This window comes from Histoplasma capsulatum, genomic scaffold (genome assembly GCF_000149585.1).
Source record: "Histoplasma capsulatum NAm1 scaffold_2 genomic scaffold, whole genome shotgun sequence".
In the NCBI taxonomy this organism is placed as follows: domain Eukaryota; kingdom Fungi; phylum Ascomycota; class Eurotiomycetes; order Onygenales; family Ajellomycetaceae; genus Histoplasma; species Histoplasma mississippiense.
Window position 1 is genome coordinate 3,492,806 of NW_001813981.1, and position 24,389 is coordinate 3,517,194.

Below are 24,389 nucleotides of genomic sequence, written 5' to 3' on the forward strand. Positions count from 1 at the left end.
TAATGCTAGCCCGGTCTACCTTTGATGCACCATAATCCCTTTAAATTTCCCGATGAGTGTCCTATATTATCTTAACATTTCCTTGCACACCAACTCATATGTATCGCTGAAGTTTTCACCAAGAATGGTCTGACCGGGAATAGTTTACTATGGTTAGGTCCGTTTTGCCTGACGGCTTGGGATACTGTCGTGCCAACCAGCCGTTGCATAGGATCCTGTAAGATGTTAATAGTAGACTTATTGTTTGAGAGTTGGCTTCTCGTACACGTCTCCACCGGTGAGTAAGATGGGTTCTGGTTCATCGCCCTCACTATCCCCTATATGGTATCTCCATCTCCACTGCGCCATATCCTTTTTGCCGGAGAGATGGTAAGCAGTCACGGCAAGGATCTCGTCTTTCTTGTCTGCCAGCCCCTCCCACTGAGGGGAGCACTGAAATTGGGAGTTCTCAAGCTGAGAAGCAGGCATCAGGAATGGCAGATGACGTCGGAAGTTTGGGCTCACTTTGGCAAGAAGGTAATTAACGCACTAGGTACCTTTAGCTGCATTGAAGAGAGGTAGAGGGCGGAAGTTCTTACATGATTGTTCATAACCCGCTGAATGGAGTCTGTATCCGTGGCGTCCTTTAGCACGATCCATCCATCATCAATAAGTACCTGTAGTACTCTGCCGAAGTCCCGAGAGAGGTCCAGTGTGTCGCTAGATTTGATCAAAACCTTGGTGTCCATGATTACCCCGACCTGGTTGCGCGCATCGCGGGGCGGGGCTGCATGGAGGGGTGGTGATGTTGAAGGATGACTGAGAACCACGTGACGATGACGGCATGAACTAATCTTGGCACCATCGCCACGAATCTCCTGTCATATTTATTAGCGCTGATCGAGTTGTGGATGCACCAGTGATGGGGACAACTAACTCCTCTTTTTCGTCTAGTTTTTGTCCTGACCATCGAACTCATTCTGAAGCACACGATCCGAGGACTAGAGGCGACACAGAGGGGGATTGGGGTAATAGACGACAAACAGAGCGAGGGGGCTGTAGGATCCAGAAAATTTGTTCGTGGCGGGGAATCGGTGGGATTAAGTACGTGAATCTCTGTCGCCAACTTCATGCCTGATTGACTTTCATCTGGTGAATAGAATAGAGCCTTGCATTGAGGCAACTGGTTGCCTGAATCTCCCAAACACACCGCTCAGCTTGTGGGATTAAGTTGTCTACTCTGATTGGCGGCTTGGCAACCATACATTAAAACTGCAGCTGGTATTAAAATCCTGAAATGATCGTTATGGTGCCGTGGACGACAGTTACATGCTCCCAGCAGGGAAGGGATGAATGGCTATGTGATTGATGATACAGGCTAGGCCGCAGCATGGGTATATTTCTAAAACCAGATACAGAACTGGAACACACTCCCGATTCTCTCCACGACTTCCGTCTTTCCAGGGTATGATCTGGACAAGAGCAGGTCATCGGTGTTCGAAGTTGCCCTCCGCAAACAAGCCTCGTATTGGGGGGAAGATGGTTCGTGCCGCCGGAGGCTTTCAACGGACAACTGGTACTCTCTGAAAATGGGAAATATAAAAGGCAACGCAGGCTTTCCCCTCTTCCTCATATCCCTCAAATGGTCGCGGCACGCCCGAAAGTTACACTCATATTCGACAATTCTGCGCAGCTCCGATGGGATCATTGTCCATTCTACCTGGAATGTGTCGGGCGCGCAGGCAGCAGGCCTCAGGCCCTCGGCAATTGCGGTCGCTCCGTGAAAGTTTCCTTGCTTGTACAAGCACTTTTGGGACAATGTCAGAAGTACTCCAAAGCGAAGAGGCTGCAGTGACCAGCTTACCATGGCAAGTTGGACCAAGAGATCACGGTATCTCAAGTCCTTTCGAAGGCATTCGATTGTATCTTTATATCGATGGCTCCAAGAGCGACCCAAGAGACGCCCCCACTCCCCGTCCGCCTCCGAAAGCATGAGGGCATAGGAGACTTGGAAGCATCTCAAGTCTTTGTTTGTGATGGAGCTGGCCAATGAGGCTGGCGGCATGTCTCTGATTCCCCGGAAAAACGTCAGGTCGGCCCGAAACGTAGCCGCCGGATCGATATCTTGTCCAGCGTCATAGGTACGCTGGAAGCGGTCGTTCAGGAGGTAAAACTCATCCGCGTTCAAGTAGCCGGGTTGGTGACAGAAAACATCAGCAAGAGGGTCAGTGATGAAGCCGATGTTAAGATCATGCGTCACACATTCCCACCTCACACCATAGGGGTCTGGATGCAGCCGGATATCACTGCTCGTGCAAGAGGGTTTACTCCGAGAACAATCTGTCTCCAGTGTCAGCACACAATATAGATTAATTGCCCCAGCTCTGGCCTACCGTTTGAAGCTCATTCTTGACCCGCGGTGGCTCAGGACACCTCCGAAGAAGACTACTGAGTCGAATACGGAGCACCCTGAGGTACACTAAATGCCCGTCCATCACGTCTGTGTCGCGCCCAACCGCCTTGAGAAGCCACCCTGCGAATGGGACATGCAATATCACCGACCTGGTCTCGGTGTCAATCGCACGGGCTACAGCATGGGCATCGGTCGTGTTCACTCCCGTCAGCGGATTTGCCTCATAGGGAAAATCTGTCTTTGATACAGACTGCTCCAATTCGTCGAGACTCAACCAGCGAGCGGAGTCATGCATTCTGGATTGATCTCGATGATATCTGGAAGCTCACCAGTCTGATGGAGAAAATAAGAAGAACGTTTCTCGACGAGAAAGACAACGGCAGGACGGCCGAGGAAGCCGTCATACCGGAGCAATACCCGCCATATATGCTCTGGAAAATGGCTGGCGAGTCTGGCTGGCATGGGCGGCAACGTCAAAATTATCCTAATCGGGAAGTTTTATCGCCAAGACCATCCCAATGAGGAAGTTCTGTCGCCAAGACCGTTCTGATCAGGAATAGCTAGTGATTGTGGGGCTCTTCCATGAATTTCCAACGCCACGATCATCCAAGCCCCGATGATAGTAAGGGGATCACTGTTTTTTTCGACGCCAAGACAATCCTAATCAGGGAGCATAATCGCTGTGTTAGCCATGTCAAGGCCACGCCTCCCGCAAAGAATAGGGGATCCTCCCCCCTAGGTAACAGAGGCCTCGTCGTCAGCTTGGCGACAACCCAAGCGTCTCCGGCTCACAAAAAGCAACCATAGAAGCAACCAGCAATCTAGCACGTCGGTTAGCCCGTCGCTGAGGATGGAAAGGGAATGTAAAAGGAGCACCAGCACCAATTTCATGATGTGATGACTCGCATGTCTCTTCGATTCTCAAAATTTCACCGGAATGGGCAGAGGCGCCTACGACACCACCGGAGTTCCCAAACCTCAACCTCCTCCCAAACCGCGATAGGTTTGCACATACGTACAGCGAGTGCCATGGCGGGCAAGAAAGGACTGATTCTACCGTCTGTTACTCAGCTGCTGGAGGCGACTCACGACTATGGGACCTCGCAGCACCTCGAGGATCTTCGACATTTTCACGAAGAACGGACGTTACCAACGTTGCAGCCGCGCCCAACTGACATACAAGCGAGATCGATCGCTGCCTCACGGTTGCCCCAGTATCGCAGCACGTCCTCACGTCTCACCACTCGGGTTCGATCGGTCATAACTCCTTCAAGTCTCCAAGTCCCAACAACGACTCCTTGCTTTCATGCTGCCGATCCTCCTCCGCTCACTACATCGCAGCATGAAAATACGCTGCAATCGTCCAACGGTCTCTTCCGCCAGACGCAGCTGCCCTCAACACAACGCAATCGACAACAGTATCCCAAAGGTACTTCTCTTCCTCCATTGCAACAGGGTGGATTAATTTCTCCGAGGACTATGCCACAGACAGCAACAGAATTCGCGGAAAGATTATCGCGTATAGGCGTCAATGTCGATTGGAAATCTGCCTCACTGGGGGCGACAGAGAAACGGCTAAAAAATAGCCTTGCCTCTAAAAAGTTTCGCCAGCGGAAGAAGACTCGGGCGGAGGAGCTGAAGAGGGTAGAGGAGCTGGAGAAGAGGATCGAGATATTGACAGAAGAGTGTGATCATTTTCGGGGTTTATATTATCAGTTGAAGGAGAGCAGAGACATCAAACACTCGATCAGCCCTCCTTCACTCAGGTTGGCCATGCCTTGAACTGTTTTTGCATATCTCTGGGCCATGGTTCAGCCATTCTATTATGGAAGTTAATTTGCAAATTTTACGTCTAGTTTTGTATCATTGCTACTGAAAGAAATTTGACCACCCTATTCACCCACAAAGTTGCCCACATGGGAATAATTTAGCAGAGCTTTATCCTAGCGAGCTCAGCAGAGTACCACCAATTGTGCCTGGTATTGTGACAGGGGACTTATGTTCCGAACATCGAATTTGTACTGGTTATTAACTATTTACACCCCTCTTTAACTCAGTTCTATCGATACACTGTCTTGCTTTGTGACGTCGCCAGGTAGGGTAGGAAATGAAGACTAGACCCTGGCATTTACCTTTCCTATCTGTTCTATCAAAGCAAACGTCCAAGTGTAAGGAAGCCAAATATAGGAGATTCTAGCGTTCGCCTTACCACCTAGGAAGGATTTTGCGCTTGATTACGAAAAGGTTCTACGGCAGGAGCATTCGTAAATGCCAGCCAAGAAAGACATCTGCCGAAATAGGAAATCGTCTTTGTGATGAATCTGTGATACTTGGAGCCACTGGGCTATCGGATGCGAGCTACCTTACTAAACCTATTTTCTTGAAGGCCTCTCCTCTCACTGACAGCCTAAAGCTTGAATCAGTTAATCCGTAGGCCACCGGAGCTGGCCGATTGCCGATTGCGGACGTCCATCCAATCTTGTGCTAGTTGTATATCCACTGACATGGATCACGCGTGTATTTAGCAAAGCAGGGCTAGTCCATACCTTGGGCGAGGCGTTTAGAGTTGGTTGGACAGAACTGTCCATGATAGACATATTGTCTCAAATAAGAGGTCGTTGGAACAGAGGCGTTTTATTCCATCGGTCTCTACGGCTATTTTTTGCCCCGTTGATTTCCGACAAGTGCACGTGACCGTAGATTTGGTGGGCGACTCATGACATCATTGCAGAAAATCCCAAGTAAGTCTCGGCCCTTATGGTCTCAACATGGCTAAAAAAAAGGGTGACCACTAGTAGAGTGTCAAAAAAAAGAGACCGAAAATGTAGAAGTGAAAATAACCTGCCTTACCTCCCTCACAGCATAGAAGGTCAGAGCGGTGCAATCCCTGAAGGTACATGTCATCATCTTTCATACAAGCTCCACAATTCCCGGCGGTAAACAGCCCCACCTCATTGGCGTGGGCTGTGTGTAGCAACACTGCATTAAAAGAAAATGGAAAGGTTACGACGGCTCAGCGAATTAAGGGTTTTGTCGGGAACAATCTATCAAGAAGAGGCTCTAATTCGCAGTTGTGAGATGTTTCGTTGTAAAAGAAAAGAAAAAGCGCTTTTGTGAATTACGAACATAGTGCGGAATTCTAGGAGCTGTTATTGAGCGGTAGATGAGTCATGCGTAGCGGAGGACAATTGGTCAAAGATATTTCATGTGCTGGGTGGATTAGCTGTCCTATCGTCTCACTGTCGCCGTTTGCCTAAACGCGAAGGCTTTGACGAAGTGGATGCCATGATCGAGCCTTCAAAGTTTCTTCTCACTGGGCTCGCGGCCTTACTGCACAACCACTGCCAATGCCTGCCCCTCTATATAAGGTAGCATAGTCTACTCTTGTTGATAGACCCAAGCAATTCGTCTCCTTTAAGATCTTACCTGACGCTCCCCACCGCATTCTCGCAATACTAACCTGACTCCATCATTCTTAATACTATTCTCGCGAAAATCAATTTGTGTACCAGTAAGGAGTTCCATATTCAGTAGAGATGTCGTATTCCACTAACTGACAGTGGGTGCCAGAAATGTGCTGGCAGATGCAAAAAACTCCAGCGAAATGGCCGGACTGCACCGGCGGAATTGGACCGTGCAGTACGCATGAACCTGACCATGACTATAGACAATGGTGCAAACCTGCGGAGCAAAGAGGAAGTCAATGCGAAGATCCAATCCCAACTTCTCAAGCAAGCTCAACTAAGCGCAAGCGGAATTGTCCCAACCATCGAAGCCAGAGCAAACCAGAGGATGATGAAGGAGCTGGTGGAAGTAGTGGTGGCCCTGTCGGTCAGTCACATGGAGTGAAGGTTGGAGCTTAATGTAAGGAGCATCCATTTAATTAGCCCAGTTGGATTAGGGGCGAAGCTGTCTTAGTCATGTTTTATCACCTCAAACATAACCAATCAATAGCTTTTATTTTCTGCTTAGAAAAAAGAAATGAGACATGTGACTTCTCCTCCCCATCATTCTTGAGAGTACCTTTTCTTCCACGGTAGGTACGTTGCTAAGAAGTGTGGTCTCTCAGAACAATTGACATTTCTTTCTCTCCTTGGAATGTCCTCTCCCTTCTTGAACCTAGATGGAACTCCTCTCTGTGATCCCGTTCTTGGCCACGGTGGAACAGGGGTCGTCGTTCGACGAGGTGGCGCCGCCGTCAAGCTGCCATTGAGGTATATTGGTGATAACGACGACGATGCCCAAGCGAACCGTCTCGTCATCAAACATGAAGAAGACGTGTATCGACGGCTACAGGATTGTGATGGTGTTGTCCGTTGCTTCGGCTTCCCTGGATATTGCATTCAAATGGAGTTGATGGAAAATGGAGATCTTGCTACATATCTGAAGGGACAACGCCCGGTGCAGTCTCTTCAGCTCTCATGGTTTCGGCAAATGGCTCATACCCTTGTCCGCATACACGACCGTTGTGTTATAGTAGCAGATATAGCTACAAAGAATTTTGTTCTCAGCGCCGACCTCTCCGTTAAATCCTGTGACTTCACCGAGTCCTCCATTCTGCCCCTTGGTACTGACATGGAGCGCGCCGACGACCATGGTTACTCAATTTACACGGACATTGGCCAATTGGGCGCTGTGATATATGAGGTTATAACCGGGCAGCGTTGCGAATTTGATCTGTTTAAGGATCAACCGTCGGGGCCCGCCTGCGCAGCCTGGCCACGACGGGAGATTCTCCCTTCCACCAAGAATGTTTGGCTTGGTTCAATCATTGAAAAGTGTTGGGCTAAAGGTGCATTCCGGAATGCGAGAAGTCTACTGGCTGCACTAGAGTTAGTCACTCTAGATTGTCCACTCGAGCACGAAAAGAGGATACATGAACATTTAGGATTCCATGTCAACGTGTTTGAGATATGTCCCCATCTCTCGCTTCCACAGGAGAGGACTCTTGACAAATGTCTATCACAGGAGAAGTTAAGCCAGACTCAGCAACTGAACTGGGCGCGGGAAGCAGCTGCTGCTGTCTCATATGCACATTCAAAGCGTGTCCTTATCGGTGGTTTTGCCGCACGAAGCTTCTTAATTGCGGATAAGCAAACACTCAAATTATGCCACTTTGCAAACTCTCGCATCGTTCCTAAATATCTAAATATTGACGAAATCAACGAGGACGGTCTATCAGTCAAGTATGATATAGCCTGTTTCGGTTCCCTAATTTACAACATTGTTACTGGAAGGAAGTTCGAAGTTCCCATCTGTCAAATATCCAATACCACTGCGCAGGGTTGTGGTGAGGATGCGGCAGTTTCCGAAAATAGGGACTACACGATTCCAGGACAAATGGATAAAGACATATATGGAGAGCTGCCCAACACGGTGGGCATATTCATGGGCAACGTAATCCGGGACTGTTGGGATCGGGACGGGTATCGGAGGATGGAAGATGTCTGTAGCGCACTCTCTGAGCTCTCAGAGCGCGATCTCTCGGGTTTACTCTTAAGCAGTATGGCAGAAAGCGACTCCATATACCGCTCTTTGCAATTTATGTTGACGGTGAAGAGCTGGTTTCACCCTCATCTGTTTCATCTTCGTTTCGTCCCCATGGTTGCGGTTGCGGCTGTCTCGCTGGGATTTCTTGTCCTACATCGAGGTTTCTACGAAGCGTCCAGGCCTGACTTATGAGACGCTGGACAGAGATTTGAGGTACAGGATAGAAGGGAGTCTAGTCGGTTTTATTGTGTGTACTACTGTTTAATTATATAATGCCTAGGAGGTCCTAGCGAAACAAATCTGTCAGACACTTAAGGAAAGTGAGGAGACATTAGACATAGGAGCTGTTCTGAGTGAATAACAGCTGCTCTTCTTTAAATTCTATTCACTGAAACGGGAGTGATTAACATTGTATTTCCGTAAAAATCGCGCTCTTGGATGGCTGTCTAGCGCTTATACAAATATCATCAGCATGTCCATGCAATGCTACCCAAAGAATCTACTGCGAACCATCATAGTGCTGCATCCCTGTGGTGGCAGATGACTTGGTTCAGAGACTGGGGTAAATAAGGTCCTTGCGTACGTAGCATGGCCGAATCACATCCATTTCCTGTCATGCCATATAAGAAGCGCCCACAGGGGAGGTCGTAAGTTAACCTTCAAAAGCTAGCTTTTAATTCACAAAGATCAAGCAAAGTTCAATTTTCATCTGGAATTTCTAAGCATATTTGATTTCCATCTTGCAAGATTGCACATTTCAACAGATAGAAAAAGTGACGGCTAGCAAAGTTTCCAAGCGTAAGGAAGCCCAAACTGATGTACAAAACTAAATATAGAAAATCTTGACGTCATCCTCTATGATTGGAGCAGAATAGCCGCTGAACTATGAGCCAATCACAGCTCTCGCTCACTTCTGCTCTCTGGGCTACTTTTGTTTCCTCCTTGCCTCCCTTTCTGGACTTCCGAGGTTTCGTTGTTACCTATGCCATGATGAAGAGCCGTTTTCCTTGTTTGTTTCCCTCCCATACATGCGTATTCCTAATGACGTCGCGGCCGCTTTCCATGTTCCTCCTGGTCTCCAGCAGCTGAAGGCATGGCTCTCTTCCTGGACGGTGTCTCGGTCTATGATTCTTCTATGTTGGTTGAAACAATGTGATATAGGTTGGCGATGTAACTTTACCTGTTGAGCTTGGGATGCGACCATCGATTCCAGAAGCGCAATATATGAAAATAGTGTCTTAGCGTCCGCGAGGATAACCGCACAGTCAAAGCCATTTAAGTTACCGGTATGCCATCTCACTTCGTCTGTGTATTCTTCCAGCCTCTTCCGAATATGACCCAGGTCTTCCTGACTAAGAGGTCTATACATCTGCTGAAAAGGCGTTGTCGGCGGGCTCTCTACAAGAGTTGTATGAATCGATCGGGTCCAATCTGGTACAACTTTCGAAGGTTGGAGGTTGAGCGGATTTTTAGAGAGCGTGATATGGATAGTTTTTCCGGCTGGAGTTTCCTCACAACATACATAACTGTGAGCTGCCGATTCCCAAAGCTGTGTCGCCGGCACCGGAGATGTTGGCCTTGTTGAGCTAGTAGAGTCCACCTGCTGCTGGTCTCCAGAGTGCTGGACCTTCGTGGCCATTTTTGTTCCCAGGTCAATACTATCATTTTTTTCTGCGTCCAGATGTCAGTTGCGACCGGTTATAAGTAGGATGGGAGAGTTCGGTGCACCTGTGGCAGAACTTGTCCCACTACCACCTCTACTGTCCACTGAGCCAGTCTCTGTTTCCTCGATCTTACGAGTAAAGGGTTGTCCGGGTACTCATGATGGTACTCATGATGGAAGTGATCGCGTCGGGCGATTTACACAGCTAGGGCGACCTTGTTAGGAGAAGCGAAGGTGGTCCCCTTGAAGCCAAAGTTGGGAGGAGGGCAAGGCTTTATAATCCGTCCAGACCCCGTGGTCTACGTTAATGGGTCCCCCATGACTGGAACTGACTGCGAGGGACCGCACCGTCGAGATAGGGACCGGGTTCAACGATCAGATGAGGATGTATTGAGCCGGGAGAGAGAAAAACGGTGCCTTATGAACAGAGAGGAGATTCCTATAACATCTACAGTACGCCCTCCACCTTTCCCGTTGATGTATGGCTAGAGATGTTTACAAAATTTAACTAACTTCCATTGATTAATGCTGTCCAACGAGGAACGAAAGATGCATGTACGACAGAAAATCAAACGTTGTAACCGGCAGCGTTGTCATCAGATACAATTACCGAGAGAGAAAGAACAAAGCGCACTATTTACTAAGGAGAAGGCATTGACATTTCACTCATACAACTCGTCGCGCTCGTGAGCCATCCCCACGTCCGGCACACTATACCCGTTCACGGTCAACGCTGATCGGACATGGTCGAACCTCAGTTCGCCAACTTTTGCTGCTATCGTGCAAGCGATGGACATGGTATTTTTGATCTAAGCAAATCAGTCACAGGAGCTCTTTCAATCATGGGTTCCACTCACCTGCCGTCCATTGATGGTTACTTGGGCCAGAGCGGCTAGTTGCCGATCATCAAGGCTGACTTTTAAGCCGCAGTCTTTCCGTAGGAACTGTTCGAAGATTTTTTTTCTTGCCTCGTAACCCAGATCACTATATTGCAGTGAAAGATGGATCCGGTTGAGGATCGCTGCATCCAGACCACCGGGCTGATTTGTCGTCAAGAACAGAATTCCTTCAAAATATTCCAGCTTGTGAAGAAAAGTGGCCACGAGACGATTTCGGTCGATGATCTCGGAAGAGCGTTGTGTCAGGAAGACTTCGGCCTCATCCAGGAGAAGTAGAGCTTTCCAGTGACTGGCCGTTGTGAAGACCTGATCGAGTTGAACGTCCAAGACTGCGGCGTCGGAGGATAATTGACCTGCGGATATCTGCGATGGTGAGCGTGATCCACGATAATGTTAGCGTGGGTGAACGCACCGAATAGAGAGGGCTCTGCAAGCGTTCAGATAAGGCTTCTGCAGTCAGAGTCTTGCCCACTCCGGGGGGACCGCTGGCGAGCAAGTTAGCTTGTATAATCATCAATGAGGCTCTGGAAACATACGACAGAAGCACTATAAGTCCGCGTCCTTTGTTTGTGATGAAGTCGTCGAATCGACCCTCCTTACCTTCGCCCATGCGGCTTTCGCCAAGGGCCATTACTATGTCCTTCCTTCCCGCAGGAAGCACTAGGCGATCAAAAGCTTCCGGCAACCAGTCGATTTTTCTAATATTGTCGATTGCAAATTCGCCTGTACCAGTGCGTTAGTTGGGTTTCCTTTAGGAGCTTAGTGTGATTATCTTACCCCAAAACTTATTTCCCAAGCTGAACCCTAGCACCGTTGGCGAGCAAACAAGGAGCTCATCTCCTGTCAGCTTGTCAGGAGACTTCCCGGTGCACTTGACACGCTCTCTAAAGTCATCAGTCGCAGTACCACCCCACACGTCAATGACAGCGATCCTGTCCTGCAGTTTCGGATAACCTGGATTGACTTTCCGAAACCTGGAAGCATCAACCATGATTCTTCCGTCCACGGTCTGTTGACGGATGCCATCCTTGCCCTCGAAGAAAGCAACGCCCTGGTAATGGCAATGATGGCTAGCCATCATTTTGATAAATCGCTGGCCGCATTTTCGAAGATGTTTTTCCATCGCTTCTCTTGTCGGATGGTACTGGAGAGGGAAAGCAGCTAGCTTGCTGATTGGTACCGCGCCATGGAACTTAAAAATGCTCACTCTACTTTCAACTTCCCCGAATACCTCGCCGTCGAAGTCAAAGTAGCGACCTGTCAGCTCGAAGTACTCCACACCCTGTTTGGTCTTCTTGTTTTCGCTGGAATCGTATATGAGCGATCTTGGTTTGCCGCTTCCTCGGCAGCTTGTGCATATCGGCTGGCCCGGTTTGAACAGGGCCCAGAGCAGGTCGTACGTGATCGTACACTCCGCGAGAAGCGCTTGGAGACGTTCCGTGGTCTCTCTATAGGCCCTCTTGATGCAGTCGATCAACAAAGCCAGATGGTCCTTAAGCTCTTCCCGTGTGACTGGGTCTGTGGAGGTGTTGGGTTTCGCTTCCCTGAGTACGTGAATGACTTCTACAAGAAGACCTTTCAATTCCTTCCATGTGACGGGCGATTGAATAACACAATGCTGGGGACTTTCATCGATAGGGGTGCATGGAGGCGTTTGGGCCAGCCGGGGAGTGGCAGGGCCCTTGCCATTGAGGTTCATTGCTTTAGGCATGGAGATAGTTGATGGATAAAGAAGTCTTGGACACTGGGCTGGGGAACTGGCTTGATAATGTCTTTGGGAGTCTTGAATGTCTGTTTGTTGCCTCAGGATTTCGGCGGAATTGTGCCTCCTTATATGCCATTCTGTCGACACTCCTGGCACCTATTCCTTCGTCGTTTTCAGTTTCCCCTTGAACCACATGGATACGGGAGCCACTTTAGGGATGCATGATTGTGCCGCAGGATACATGAACCCCGCACATCCTTCAACTGAGTCTAGGTGAACCGTCTCCTCGCGTAACTAGACACAGGATATGTTGTCTACTCTCTACTCGAACTATCCCTCGATCTGAGCGTTCTCTGCTCCACTAGCCCGAAATGCCGCCAAGGGTATAGACTGCTCGTCACGTCGACTGCATAGAGATTGCTGGTTAGCTGTGCTCCCAAAACCTGGACTGTACCGCTATAAAATTATTATGCCGGAGTAGCTTCTTGTGAGCCTTGCAGCGCACTTGATATAGGTTACTTCTGGCATGGCACCGGCGGCAATATGATTGGGCCACGAAATAGGTATAACTTCATAGAGTACCTAGCGGGAAGTTCGCACAATTTTCCCGAAGAGAGGAATTACTCGTGAACTACTGATTAACTGATGAGTAAATTGTAAGCTAAAATGCCAGAGACTAACTGTCACGTGCCACGTGGCTTCCCCGGTCTAAATAAGAATCCCAATTCTGGGATCTACGCATCACTCATGCAGGACTCTTAAGAATAGTTCTGAGTAACCTCGGATGACTCAGCAACCTCCTAAGAAACCCAGGGAGATGTTGCTTGACATTGACGATAATCAAGGAAGCGAATCAACACTAGTGGGATGATTCACATTCGTCAGTTTTGGTGGGTGTCTTGCAGCGGCAGTATGATTGGTCCACGAAGGTGGTGGTGTAACTCCATAGGGTGTATTCCTGCTAGTTCGCACAAGTTTCTCGCTAACTGATTAGAAAAAAGAGAGGAGTTACTCATGAACTACTGATTAAATGATGAGTAAATCATAAGCCAGAGGCTAACTGTCACGTGCCACTTGGGGTTTCCTTTCCCCCTCACTTGGCTTCCTCATAAACTACTCATAAACTCTTCACCATTTACTCTTCACGGCTTCCATCGAACTAATGGCGCAGTCGCTTGAGCAGAAGGCGCAACGCTTCCAGGTGCCGACCGGAATCCGCGAGCCGTGTGAGAGACTCCAAGCACACGCAAAAACACTCCACGCCATACGACGATTAGAGCCTAGAGCCGCGAATCTCCTTTCCGCTGCAGTTAAGATCATGACCACTGAGCAGACTATTAGTGCCTTCAAGAAATACTACTCATTTTTATACGATATTCTTCGAACGTGTGGGCAGTCTGGACAGGGACTCGTCGTACTATGCGCTGTTAGCCTGGGCAAAAATCGAGTGGTTTCCTTGAGCGAGGAGAAGAGAACAATGCTCGTCAACTGGATCGCCGAGAATCAAGGCTCTTTGTATTCCCCAGCTCTCTCCACTCTGGCAGCAGAGTTCAGCGTTCCAAATCTTAATAAGCGTGAGTGGCCTTATCTTTAGCCTATTGTCAAGTTATCTAAAGTCTCAGTTGATAGGTTCTGATGGCTCCGCCGACCCAATTGCTCTCCCACTCACTGAGGCGGCTTTGGACATCTTGCGCGAATACACGAAAGAAGGGAAGGGAGATCAGCTAAAGATTTTATGCCCTGATCCATACATACAACTTCAACTGATGTCATCCCATTGCCCTTGAGCTTAAAGGAGCTTTTCAAAAGGGAGAAGAACACCACGGGGCCACGATTTCGAGAGATGTGGCCGTGGCTACGTTCTGCTCGTGGCCCGAGAAGGGATTTATTTTTGGGCTCGCAGTCGTCTTTTCGTGCGATCTATTTTCAGCACCCGTTTATTTTCACCATGCGATCCATTTTGAGCACCCTTCCATTTTGTTACCCTTCTCAAGATGTATAAATCCCATGCGCTTCGCTGTCGAGCGATGCCGACAACTCCTCATCCTCGCTGATACCTTTCGCCTTGGGATCTTTATTCTTTCTGTCTCCCTTTTCACACCAAGCTTCTATTCTCGCAACCAAGATGGCCATCCAACACTTCCGATTTGTACAGTGGCGCTCGAAATTGGCTTCCATAATCAGAATAGATCAACTTCTTCTCGAACCCTAGGTGCCAAGACTATTAGTATTGGGCTTATCCAAGATTGGTTAGAGTGTAATCTGTAGGGCTGAATTGTATGGGACAGAACTAAAGCGTTACTGAACCTGTTGTATTGTAAGTGTATCAGAACATACATGCCACGTTATCCTTGGGCAAAGCAGTCAGCCAGAATCTGCCAGACGTTGTAAACAGACCAACTCACAGCAAAATGGCACCGAATCTTCAAATAACTTTGCTGGGTGCCAGCGGGTGGATGCCAGATGTGGTAAACGACCCCCAGAAATCGCGTTTTGTCATTCTTGAACGTCGAGTCGGGCCGAAAATATATCCGGTTCACGTGATGTTATGTGGATTACCTGTGGACACTAGTGCCAAATAACTCCTCAACCTCAATTTAAGCAATAATGTCGTCGCGGCCATCGCTTGAAGTGCTAACTCCACAACAACGTGGATCTGCGAGAAGCCTGCTTGAACGAATCTTCTGCTCAGATATTTTATCGATGATTCTACCTCTTCTTGACTCTAAAGATTTGAAAAATTGCCGCCTGATCTGTAAAGCGTGGATGCCCGAAACAAATCGGCTTTTATTTTCGGTCGGATCGTGCTTCAGTCGGTACATAATTCCATAGACCACAAATGTCACTGCTCTTTCGAGTTTATGGAATTCTCCTAAGTTCGTATCGCGGAAAACATATGCTTGAATCGGAGAAGTGCCTGGAAGAAGACGGCCAGGACGTGGTGGCTCCAGGTACTTGTCCGGAAATGATATAACGAGGCTAGCTATGCTCGGTAGGCTTTACTAAATGCATGCCCGACATGAAACTCTCCTTAAACGGGCACTTGAGGACTTAAGTAGACAGAAATATATGTACGATATTACAAGACAGGTAGGATATCAATACATGATCCCCCCTCATACCATCACAAACCAGGGGTAAGCTAGAACGATTCCTTACAAGGTACTTTTGCTTTGCGATAGTGGAATGGCCCCAGTTACCCACCCTCAGAACAAACTGACATCTTTCTCCAGAACAGACGCTCAAACCGCGGCGGGAATGCTTCCAAACTAGCTTCACCATTTCAGGGGCCATTCTGCTGGTTGCAAATGCGGTGGATTGAGAGCAATAGTTACGCAGAAAGAGCTTCACAATAGCTGTGAAGAGAGATTTTTCAGGACTCGAGGGAATCTACCTACTTTTATCTAGTATTTGGCACATTCCCCGAGGAGCAGGTTGTTCGCAATAACAGGAACTCAATCTAGATTGCGCCATGTCTCTTCATTGATCTACAGAGCAAGGCACGTTCTGGGAACGGAATGGCATCGTGCTTTACAGTAGTCTCGAGCCCAATGATAGACTGTGTATGGATGCATTACATAGGGGTAGAATAAGAAAACAACAGCTGCGCAATCAAGATGTATTTGAGTCTGTGATTGGCTGATACTGTAAGGGAGTGCATTTCTTGTCTGATGTGGGAAGTTAGGCACAACCTTCATTTATGCAGGTGTGCCAATAAATGAAGGTTGTGCCTAACTTCGGATTGCAAGCTCTTAAGGCTGCCTTTGCGATTGGCCACGGTAAATCAACCCTTGCTGCGCTTAAAGGCCCTATTTGGACCCTATCTGTGACAAAAACTGCCCCAGGGATGCGGGGCCAGCAAATCAAAATGCCTCATGTGGCCTGCCCCATCGCTTCAAAAGTGTGTTGTTGGGCCGGTTGACATCGCTAGGGACAGCATGGCACAGAGAGGTTCCTGATTGGCAATTGGAATTAGGCATGTTGATCGCAAACCCAGGTTTGCGTGGCTCACGCCAACAACAGCCGAAGGAGGCTACAACATTCTCTCGACTCAAAAAGATGAATGACTGAAAACTCGAGCTGCACAAGGGCGTAGCGCCTGCTTGGCGCATTGTGTGGTATTCTACTGGGCTTGAGCTCTCACATTGGTTGCATTTTTGTGAGTCATCCATTTCCCTGACAAGGCTGCATGTAGCAACTGCGACAAAGTGATGCCAAAACAGCGTACAGAGTTCAGCTAATGCACTGAAGTAGCTCCGAGCATCGCCTGCGGGACGAACACAATGCTCAATTATGCCGACCCCCAATCATGAGTTACAGGAGCCATGCCAGCAGCAAGTACTGAAGACTCGATGGAGTGTAACCAGTACCTCGTATCAGAAATGCTCAATCATGTCGAACCCCAGTCAAGAGTCCGAGCCTGATCAATCCTTGACGACAATACGTGTGGACAGGTAACCCTGTCAACTGACTTACTTCTTGAAAGTAGCAGTCCTCACATTAGGCGAGACTCAGGTTTATTATAAAAAGGCTCTCTTCTTCCTCAATTTTTCTGATCTTCTCTAAACACATCTCTCCTGAAAACCAAAACAAACAAAGCCTTCTTCAACACATATCTAGCAAGCAGCCTCTACTGCAAGGTATTGGTTCTCCCAGGTCTTATAGATAGTAGATGCTAACAAGGATAGACCAGTCGAAATGTGCAAAAGGTCGTACGATAAGAGAAAGGGTGCTTGCGACCATTCAATCGAGACGCCAGGGAGCCTTGTTCCCGATCCTGATTGCAACAATTGCGGCGTTGAGAAAGGGAAGACATATAACATTCGCAACACTAGAACCCATGACCCTTGCGACAATTGTCAGCACAACGGCTCTTGGGTCAGAAGAGCGGACGGCAAATGGTACAAGGCCACGGAGGGGGGTCCTAAGCCGCTTCCCACTTTCACGTATCCCTGTAAGTTCTCTTTGGCACACTCAAAATTTTGCTAGTCTAACAACTTTCTAGAATCGCTCGCAGCTTTGACTGTCCTTGGATATTTGTTTGATGAGGTATCGAGTGTCTGTTTTCAGATGAACAGAAATGCTGAGCTGGACAAGGTCAGGTGAGGAAGGTCGACTTTTTGTTTTCCAATTGTTCTTGCTTGTTTGAAGTGCTAAATTTCCTCTTTGGGTTTAATGGATCTAGTAGTCTCTTTCGGTCTAGCGTAGCACTCTGTCTCCACCAAACAACAGGGATAATTATCAGGGAGCAATGACAAGGTACCGAGATTGTTTGGCAAAAATGGCATAGCGTGGCTGCATGTGTAGCCACGCCCCTATTTGTCTCACGGTCTCGTTTCTTTTCCTCTTCTCTTCTCTCTTCTCGCAGCGCACACACTGAACATTCTGACCCTCTCATTCTCTTGTTCTACCAGCTTCAATCTCGCGCCTGCTGCTCTGCCCAACTACAATTCTGGTTACAAATCCACCATGGGCTTCCTGCACGCCGATACACTCGAGAAACACGACAATGTTGGCACTGGAGCCTATTCCATTGTTTACCATGTCACTCCAACTCTCGTCGTGAAAAAGGTCCGTCCTGAAGAAAAAGAGACGGAAGCCGAGCATCCCTTCCTCGCCGAGATCCGTTTTTTTAAAGACATGAACAAGCGCAACGATCGATGTTCAAGTATCATTGATTGTTTTCTCACGTACCCAGATCATATTTTCCTATCTTATTGCCCGAACAACCAACTCGATAGGCGATTGCTTGGACACCAGGAGCGAGAACCAGGAGTAGATGGCCTTCCTGGGCGTCTTATTCATGTGAAGGAATACGAGGATCCCGCACTTGTCGCTCGATGGATACAACAGCTCAGCTCAGCTCTTGAATTTGTGGAGACAATGGGTTTCTGCCACAATGACCTGCATGCAGGAAACTGTCTTCTTGACAAAGATTTCAACTTGAAGTTAATTGATTTTGGTCGTGTAACCCCCATTGGACAACTTCTTGAGGGTGTTTCAGTTCCACTGGCCATACTTACCCGGGGTGGACCATTAAGCGGCTCTTATGGTCTCTGCGGTGCTAGAACTGAGCAATTTGCAGTTGGGTCAATTTTGTACTTCATGGTTTATGGACACGAACCAGATGATGATCCTAATATCGATCGATTAGAGCTGTGTGAACGATTTAATCGGATGGAGTTCCCAAAACTAAATCGTCATGAAGTCTTTGACGAGCTTATTTCTGCTTGTTGGCACAATGTCTGGCCTACCATGGCACTACTGGCCTATAGTTTTAGGCGGAAAACCGAACACATTGCAGGATCAATCCCAGAATATGAGGTCATAGATCGCGTCAAAGAGATAAAGAAATGCGAAGCCCTGGTTCGAAAAGGGATACTCGGGCCTGAATTAGCACTTCAGTGCCAGCCATTCTGGTGGAATTGTCTGCATGCAGGGAAGAGTATGTTCTTTTGGAAGGCCTTGATTGATCTCCCAAGGCTTTGGTTTTGATTTTCAAGGAGAAAGAACTCCAGCAGTCTCATGGGATGCAATAGAATTGTGATGAAGTCACCAACATTCCACTGTCATTGATTACTTTGTTTTTGCGGAGGATTCGTCGAGTATAAACGTGATTAAACTTTTGCTATATTTTATCGCTGTCGTTTCAAATGGTAAATAACCGTAGACACTTTTAAAAAGGACTTCAAAATGAGCGCCAAATTGTAATACAAATGGAAGTAGTTCTTCCAGTTCCAAATAACAGTGGCTCTCCCTATTAGATTTTCTGGGTTGCATGTAAATTTGCGCTTATCATGTGCTCCATTGGAAATTATTGGCTGGTTAATTAACGCAGCTGTATGGAGCGAAAACTTGGCAGGCTGGAAATATTTTTATCCAACACTAGCCCAAACATCCATTCAGAGTATAAATAATATCATCCTGCTTTTTCACCCCATCTAACGCGCACCCTTTGCTATCACCCATAATCCTAAAGATGACGTCCACAGATGTCGTCTATGTTATGCAGCGCCCAGGCTGTATAGCAATAGGTCAGTCCGGAGAGATATGCAAGATCACCGACTCCATGGTTGCCAAATACCCCAAATCTTTTCCGGGAGAAACCACCTACAATGAACTTCGTCAACAGTTCTTGGATGTTGAGAGATTTACGAGCGTCTCGGGCACCATGATGGAATTCTGCAATTCTTTGGAGTTTGAGACTGGAGCGATAACTACGACTAAACTACGCCAATCAAGGTGACTTGGTATCGTACATTCGATCGCATGATGCGCCGCCCGAAGCATCTCGCAAGGTGTGGATTCGACTACTGGTAGAGACGTTCTATTACATATACTGTTGCAAAGTACTTCATCAAGATGTCAAGCTTAGCAACATCCTCATAAACGATGATACCCCAAAGGTTGCCGATTTTGCAAATGGCGCCATCTTCCCGATAGATGCCGACATGGAGCTGATTTGCGCCCAAGATCCGCTTTCTCGAATTGACCTGCTCGGCATCGGTTGTATAATGTATTCAATCGGAATATGGCAAGATTTTGAGTACGATTACTTCGAAAACAATCGCTGGCCGACACCGGAAGAGCTGCCATCGACGCACGGAGTTTTATATGGGGAGGTCATTGCTAGGTGCTGGAACAATGAGTATGGCACTGTGAAATCTCTATATGAGGATTTCCGCAGCTGCAGCCAAGAATCAGGGGTTTAACTTCGGACCAGGTTTGGGTATTTCGATATAATATGCCTTGAATGAAGGAACTCATACATGTGGGACGCTCAGTCTATCTGGGACTATTGAAAGATTAAGAAGAAGGGAGCTAATATAATCAACTTTGACTTATTTCACAGTTGTATGGCTTTTCTACAGTACAGAACTACTCGCATCCTATAAGCTAATCACGTTGAAATTTCGAGGCAATGAAGATACTGGAGGGTTGGACATTAGACCTCAAGAAGAGAGGAGTACTTTGGGCAGCGGCCTTGGCCCTCAAGCCAATTGCCCGGCTGTTCCTTCTTTAGCTTAATCTAGATACATATTGTCACGAGTTTACGAGATGATGCGTCCGCAGGCTATCTAAACGTCGCAAAAATGTGATCCTCACTTTTCAAGGTATATGGGAACTGTTATTCAATATCTGTAGCTTAAAGTTTCCATAAGTTCAGTCGCTCTTAATGAAAAGAAGCGAGATAGCAATAAGAGGAATTTTACATGGACCACCAGCAACCATCCAAGCAATTCATGACTACATCAATTCAGCCTCTATCACCTCTCCCTGCCCACCGAGGACAAACTCATCCTTTGAAATATTCTCGATCTCATTATTATAGCCCACTACTTCATCGGCGTGTTCAAGAAGCTCTGTCTCGTTATGGATTGTAGCTTCGGCATTGAGAATCGCATGATCAAGGTCATAGTCCATCATGGCACGGCGAATCACAGCATGAGGAGTATGGTAGCGGTTGAAAACAATGTCGTTGCGCTCGAGCAAATCTATGGACATTGGAGCGGCTAGGTTAGCGGGATTTGCAAGAAATTTTCAATGGAAATATACTTACCCTCTAGCTTCTCGATATGAGACCTGGCATGGTAGTAGGCGGCATGAAGTCCAGCAAGACTCGAGACTGCTCGGTGCAAAAGAGAAAGAAGGTAACCAACTGTTCCACGGAACAAACCTGTATAGCACATCTATAAGGATTCAAATGTTTATAGAAAGATACTATACTAACCAATCTCAGAATTTGGGTCTTGATGGTGCTGGTAGAGTTCTAGTCGAGTAAGAAACTCGCGTCGAGCAGCTTCGCGAGACTCCATGGTGCGGACTCGACACAGAAGGCTCAATAAATAGGGAAGAGGAGTCAAGTTGTAAGATTAGGAAGGGTAATACGAGAGAAACTCCCTGTAAGAAAAAGCGATACTTGCCAGCAGTTGTACTCAATGTTTGAATCAGAGAGCAAGACCGGAGTTGAAAATAAACAAGTGAAAGGAGCGAAGAGAAACTGTAAGAACACAAGCCAAAGCAAGGATGAGCAGAGAACATTCACTTGCTGTATCCAAGTCAGATTGAATGGAGGTTCCACAGCAGGCAGTTAGTGTTGAAGAGAAACCATTCACTAGACATTTGTTATAATTCTTTCTTCGCTATACAGTATGGGCTTCTAAAACGGATCCTCGCTTAAAATTCGCTGTATTTCGAGTAAGCAGCTCAACCAGAATGCCAAATATCAAGTATCTCTGATGGCCCGACACCTTTTCATTGGTATCGGGAGAACTAAGCTTGGAAAACCGCTGTAAAGTCTTCCATATCACAAACTGTTCTCGAAAACCAAGATAACCCTATAATAATTAGTCATGTTTGCACCCTGGAAGCTCGTTGGAGATTTTCCAACAAGGCCCCTCATGGACGCTATTCCACCTAGCAGCCCACATTTCAAATGGCATCCGGCATGTACTAACTAAGCCTATCATGTCCCAGTTGCTGGAGGGGAATAATGGAGTGAAAGTAGCTGCAGGCGACCAAATTGGAATGCACTCCTGAGTGATTCTAAAACATTGGAGAGATAGCTGAGATAGCTGAGATGTCCTGGGGAAGCCCAAAGAAGCTTTTGCCTATTTCTAAAAAGCATGGTGTTCTTTACTAGACCTCTTATTCCATAAGCGTGGCATCGGTTTTGGTTCCCTCCAAGATGTGGTAGAGCTATAAAATATATCGTGTGTTAACCTGCGCCATAATTGGATCCATGGCAAAGGAGATCAAAAAGGGCCTCTAAAGGAAAGACTGAATGGGACATGCAATATTGTCCACCTTGGCCATGTGCTAGAAGAAGTACAGTACCTATTCTGCCCAAAAGCCATTGATGCGTCACAGGGAGGAGGGTACATTACTGGAAGAAATTGGTGGTTTTGTCGCTGGATGTCTTGCAATACAACTAACTAGTATCCCCGATGACAAAGTTGAGGTACGTTCAATGGGTCACGTGCCAGTATAACAATAGAAGAAATGTAGGAGGAAATGTTGCTAACATTGTCACAAGCAATTCTTGACGCCTACAAGATTGATGACTCCATCTATAGTAAACTATGCTCCCTTCCCCTGGAGTGAAAAGAAAAAAACAGTAGCAGTCCCTCTCAACAAGCTATTAACAGCGGGTCTTGTCTTGGTCACCACAAGTAAATCAGTCATGTATCCACATATCCTCCTTCACGTCCAGTGCACGTTCCACCTGCTGCCATATTGCCAAAAGCCCCAGCTGGCGGCCTGCCATGTCCTCATGAAATCTTTGCATGAAGCGCACCAACCGCCAATCACCAATGCAGAGAACTGGCGCGAGTGTGTGTCTCTCCATCAGGCGTTCCTTGGCGACTCGTTCCTGGCGACTCCAGGGCAAGACAAACAGGTCCACGATCTTCGCCCCTGCCGCATCTCTCACAATTTCCAAGCCACCATCCACGCGCCTGTATCTCGCTATGACCGCACGGCCAGTATCCCAGATATCAGGCGTATCGTAGTCATGAACATAAGCTGGTGTTGGCATAATCGAAGGCATGTATATCCCCACAAACAGGCAGTCATCACCAAACAGCCGCCCATCGACCTCCTCAAGAATCGCGTTGTACTTATCGTCATCATTATCGAGTTCATAATCACTCAGCCAGAAAGAAATGACCCCGAGGCCCAGTATCTCAGTCACGTCACTAGTCAGTCTGACTATGTTTGGGGCGGGTTCCGACATGCCTGTCTCAATGAAATACTGTATGTCAGTCAGCTAGTGTCTTTACATCAAAAATTTGGCAGTCTCCTCCAAAGCACTCACAGGAAAAATGTATCTCCTCAGCTCTTCCTGAAGGCAAGCAGTATACCAATATTCGACTAAGAGAGAGAATGGAGTGTTGACATACAATGTATTGTATAAGGGAGAGTGGTGTCGTAGAAGTTGTAGCAGCTAGTTCTTATATGAACACAAGTCAACCACACCATCGGGAAGCGTGGAGGGCGTACTGTAGATGTCAGGAATTTCCGCTCTGTGTGTAGGCACCATTTTTATCTCTCTGAGCTTCTATACGTCGTCATCTAATCCATGAACCGGTCCCTGTCTCATCAGCTAACAAGTCCCGTAAACGGTGCGGTCTCTGTCTTGAGGGGTACTATTAGCATATACAAGGGGGTCTGAGGGCATTTAAAGCCAGCCCTCCTCCCACTTTAGTTCTATAACTCCATCTTCCTTTTTTCTCCTGACAAAGGTCGTCCCAGCCTTGCAAACCATCCAACGCCACTCTTCCATGAGTACCAGGACAACCCGAGCTAGAACGTCTGAGGGTATATAAAGCTAGCTCTCCCACTTTGCGTTCATCGATCTATCTTCTCTTTTTCTCCTCCCAAAGTGCCTCAAATTCTCCGACATACTGTGATGCGACCAATGGCACCTGACATCCAGAACAATGCATCCCAAGTTCCGGCCCGCAAGCAGTCCGAATGGTCTCCAGAAGAACATAGTGAGATCATCAGGCTTCGTGCGCGCGGAATTAAGTGGGAAGATATCAGCAAGAAACTTCCCGGGCGAAGTTCAATGAGCTGTCGCCTCCATTACTATAAATATCTTAAGAGGCGGAGGAGTGATTGGGATGAAAATCGAAAGAATAGACTCGCCAGATTATATCAAAGGTGGGAATGGTATGGTGTCTTACTGACAAAGCAGGGAAATTGGTGTTTGCAAAGGCAATTTAACAAGTTGACGTTCAAGAAAATCGCATCTTATTGGTTGACCGGTCGTCCCACTTAAATCCCTACGTGTCAGCACCCTCTCGATTGCCCCATGTGGCCTGGTAAGGTTGACGGTCGACGAGTTAGCAACACCAGGATGACAGACTTGAGGAACGATACCAGCCATACCTTAAGGGTGAATAGGGAGTATGTCTTTATCAAACTGTGGAGGTAGCCAAAGAGGATGGAGACAGGCGACAGGAAAAGATCCCAAGGATGCCGATGATAATGGCCAACCAGCTTGACAAACTTGGTGAGAGCAATGAATACAACAAGCTGCGCCATTGATGGACAATACAGCGCATCATCCGCCTCAGTCGTCTTGTGACAAAGCCATATCAAGAGAGGCTCAGTTATGAGGGTTAGCTGGGTTGGTGTTGAAAGAAACACGGCGTATGTGCTCCATGGATATCTCCTAGGGCGGATGGAGTCAGTGGTGTTCGCGGCATATCTGGCTCCCCAGCCTACCACGCGGCA

The 24,389-nt window shown here is 47.5% G+C and overlaps 9 protein-coding genes across 9 annotated transcripts in view; 3 read left to right on the forward strand and 6 right to left on the reverse strand.

The window, feature by feature from the left end:
• Positions 1-237: 237 nt before the first annotated feature.
• On the reverse strand, positions 238-2,687 carry HCAG_03084 (predicted protein; the record flags this gene model as incomplete). The annotated part of the gene is made up of 6 exons (XM_001542863.1): positions 238-528; positions 579-857; positions 1,088-1,170; positions 1,411-1,786; positions 1,844-2,323; positions 2,373-2,687. 6 exons carry the CDS (start codon positions 2,685-2,687, stop codon positions 238-240), a joined length of 1,824 nt encoding a protein of 607 aa, XP_001542913.1.
• A 3,052-nt stretch (positions 2,688-5,739) lies between these two features.
• On the forward strand, positions 5,740-6,241 carry HCAG_03085 (predicted protein; the record flags this gene model as incomplete). Its single annotated transcript, XM_001542864.1, has 3 exons — positions 5,740-5,760; positions 5,977-6,031; positions 6,060-6,241. 3 exons carry the CDS (start codon positions 5,740-5,742, stop codon positions 6,239-6,241), a joined length of 258 nt encoding a protein of 85 aa, XP_001542914.1.
• A 249-nt stretch (positions 6,242-6,490) lies between these two features.
• On the forward strand, positions 6,491-8,074 carry HCAG_03086 (predicted protein; the record flags this gene model as incomplete). The annotated part of the gene is made up of 1 exon (XM_001542865.1): positions 6,491-8,074. One exon carries the CDS (start codon positions 6,491-6,493, stop codon positions 8,072-8,074), a length of 1,584 nt encoding a protein of 527 aa, XP_001542915.1.
• Positions 8,075-8,858: 784 nt separating this feature from the next.
• On the reverse strand, positions 8,859-9,717 carry HCAG_03087 (predicted protein; the record flags this gene model as incomplete). The annotated part of the gene is made up of 2 exons (XM_001542866.1): positions 8,859-9,540; positions 9,680-9,717. 2 exons carry the CDS (start codon positions 9,715-9,717, stop codon positions 8,859-8,861), a joined length of 720 nt encoding a protein of 239 aa, XP_001542916.1.
• A 490-nt stretch (positions 9,718-10,207) lies between these two features.
• Positions 10,208-12,143, reverse strand: HCAG_03088 (predicted protein; the record flags this gene model as incomplete). Its single annotated transcript, XM_001542867.1, has 5 exons — positions 10,208-10,354; positions 10,403-10,807; positions 10,857-10,929; positions 10,981-11,167; positions 11,222-12,143. The coding sequence occupies 5 exons, from the start codon at positions 12,141-12,143 to the stop codon at positions 10,208-10,210; spliced, it is 1,734 nt and encodes a 577-aa protein (XP_001542917.1).
• Positions 12,144-15,128: 2,985 nt separating this feature from the next.
• On the reverse strand, positions 15,129-15,443 carry HCAG_03089 (predicted protein; the record flags this gene model as incomplete). Its single annotated transcript, XM_001542868.1, has 2 exons — positions 15,129-15,191; positions 15,309-15,443. The coding sequence occupies 2 exons, from the start codon at positions 15,441-15,443 to the stop codon at positions 15,129-15,131; spliced, it is 198 nt and encodes a 65-aa protein (XP_001542918.1).
• A 424-nt stretch (positions 15,444-15,867) lies between these two features.
• On the forward strand, positions 15,868-19,861 carry HCAG_03090 (predicted protein; the record flags this gene model as incomplete). The annotated part of the gene is made up of 8 exons (XM_001542869.1): positions 15,868-16,050; positions 16,404-16,603; positions 16,859-17,103; positions 17,167-17,251; positions 17,564-18,594; positions 18,834-18,871; positions 19,129-19,183; positions 19,392-19,861. 8 exons carry the CDS (start codon positions 15,868-15,870, stop codon positions 19,859-19,861), a joined length of 2,307 nt encoding a protein of 768 aa, XP_001542919.1.
• A 535-nt stretch (positions 19,862-20,396) lies between these two features.
• HCAG_03091 (predicted protein) lies at positions 20,397-20,965 on the reverse strand (the record flags this gene model as incomplete). The annotated part of the gene is made up of 3 exons (XM_001542870.1): positions 20,397-20,644; positions 20,710-20,826; positions 20,881-20,965. 3 exons carry the CDS (start codon positions 20,963-20,965, stop codon positions 20,397-20,399), a joined length of 450 nt encoding a protein of 149 aa, XP_001542920.1.
• A 1,361-nt stretch (positions 20,966-22,326) lies between these two features.
• Positions 22,327-24,389, reverse strand: part of HCAG_03092 (predicted protein) — a gene marked incomplete at both ends in the record, with an annotated part of 2,477 nt that continues 414 nt past the window's right edge. The window contains 6 exons of the mRNA XM_001542871.1: positions 22,327-22,902; positions 23,051-23,094; positions 23,151-23,208; positions 23,556-23,658; positions 23,940-23,971; positions 24,042-24,233. Coding sequence (XP_001542921.1) covers positions 22,327-22,902; positions 23,051-23,094; positions 23,151-23,208; positions 23,556-23,658; positions 23,940-23,971; positions 24,042-24,233 — 1,005 coding nt within the window. The remainder of the gene's footprint in view (positions 22,903-23,050; positions 23,095-23,150; positions 23,209-23,555; positions 23,659-23,939; positions 23,972-24,041; positions 24,234-24,389) is intronic.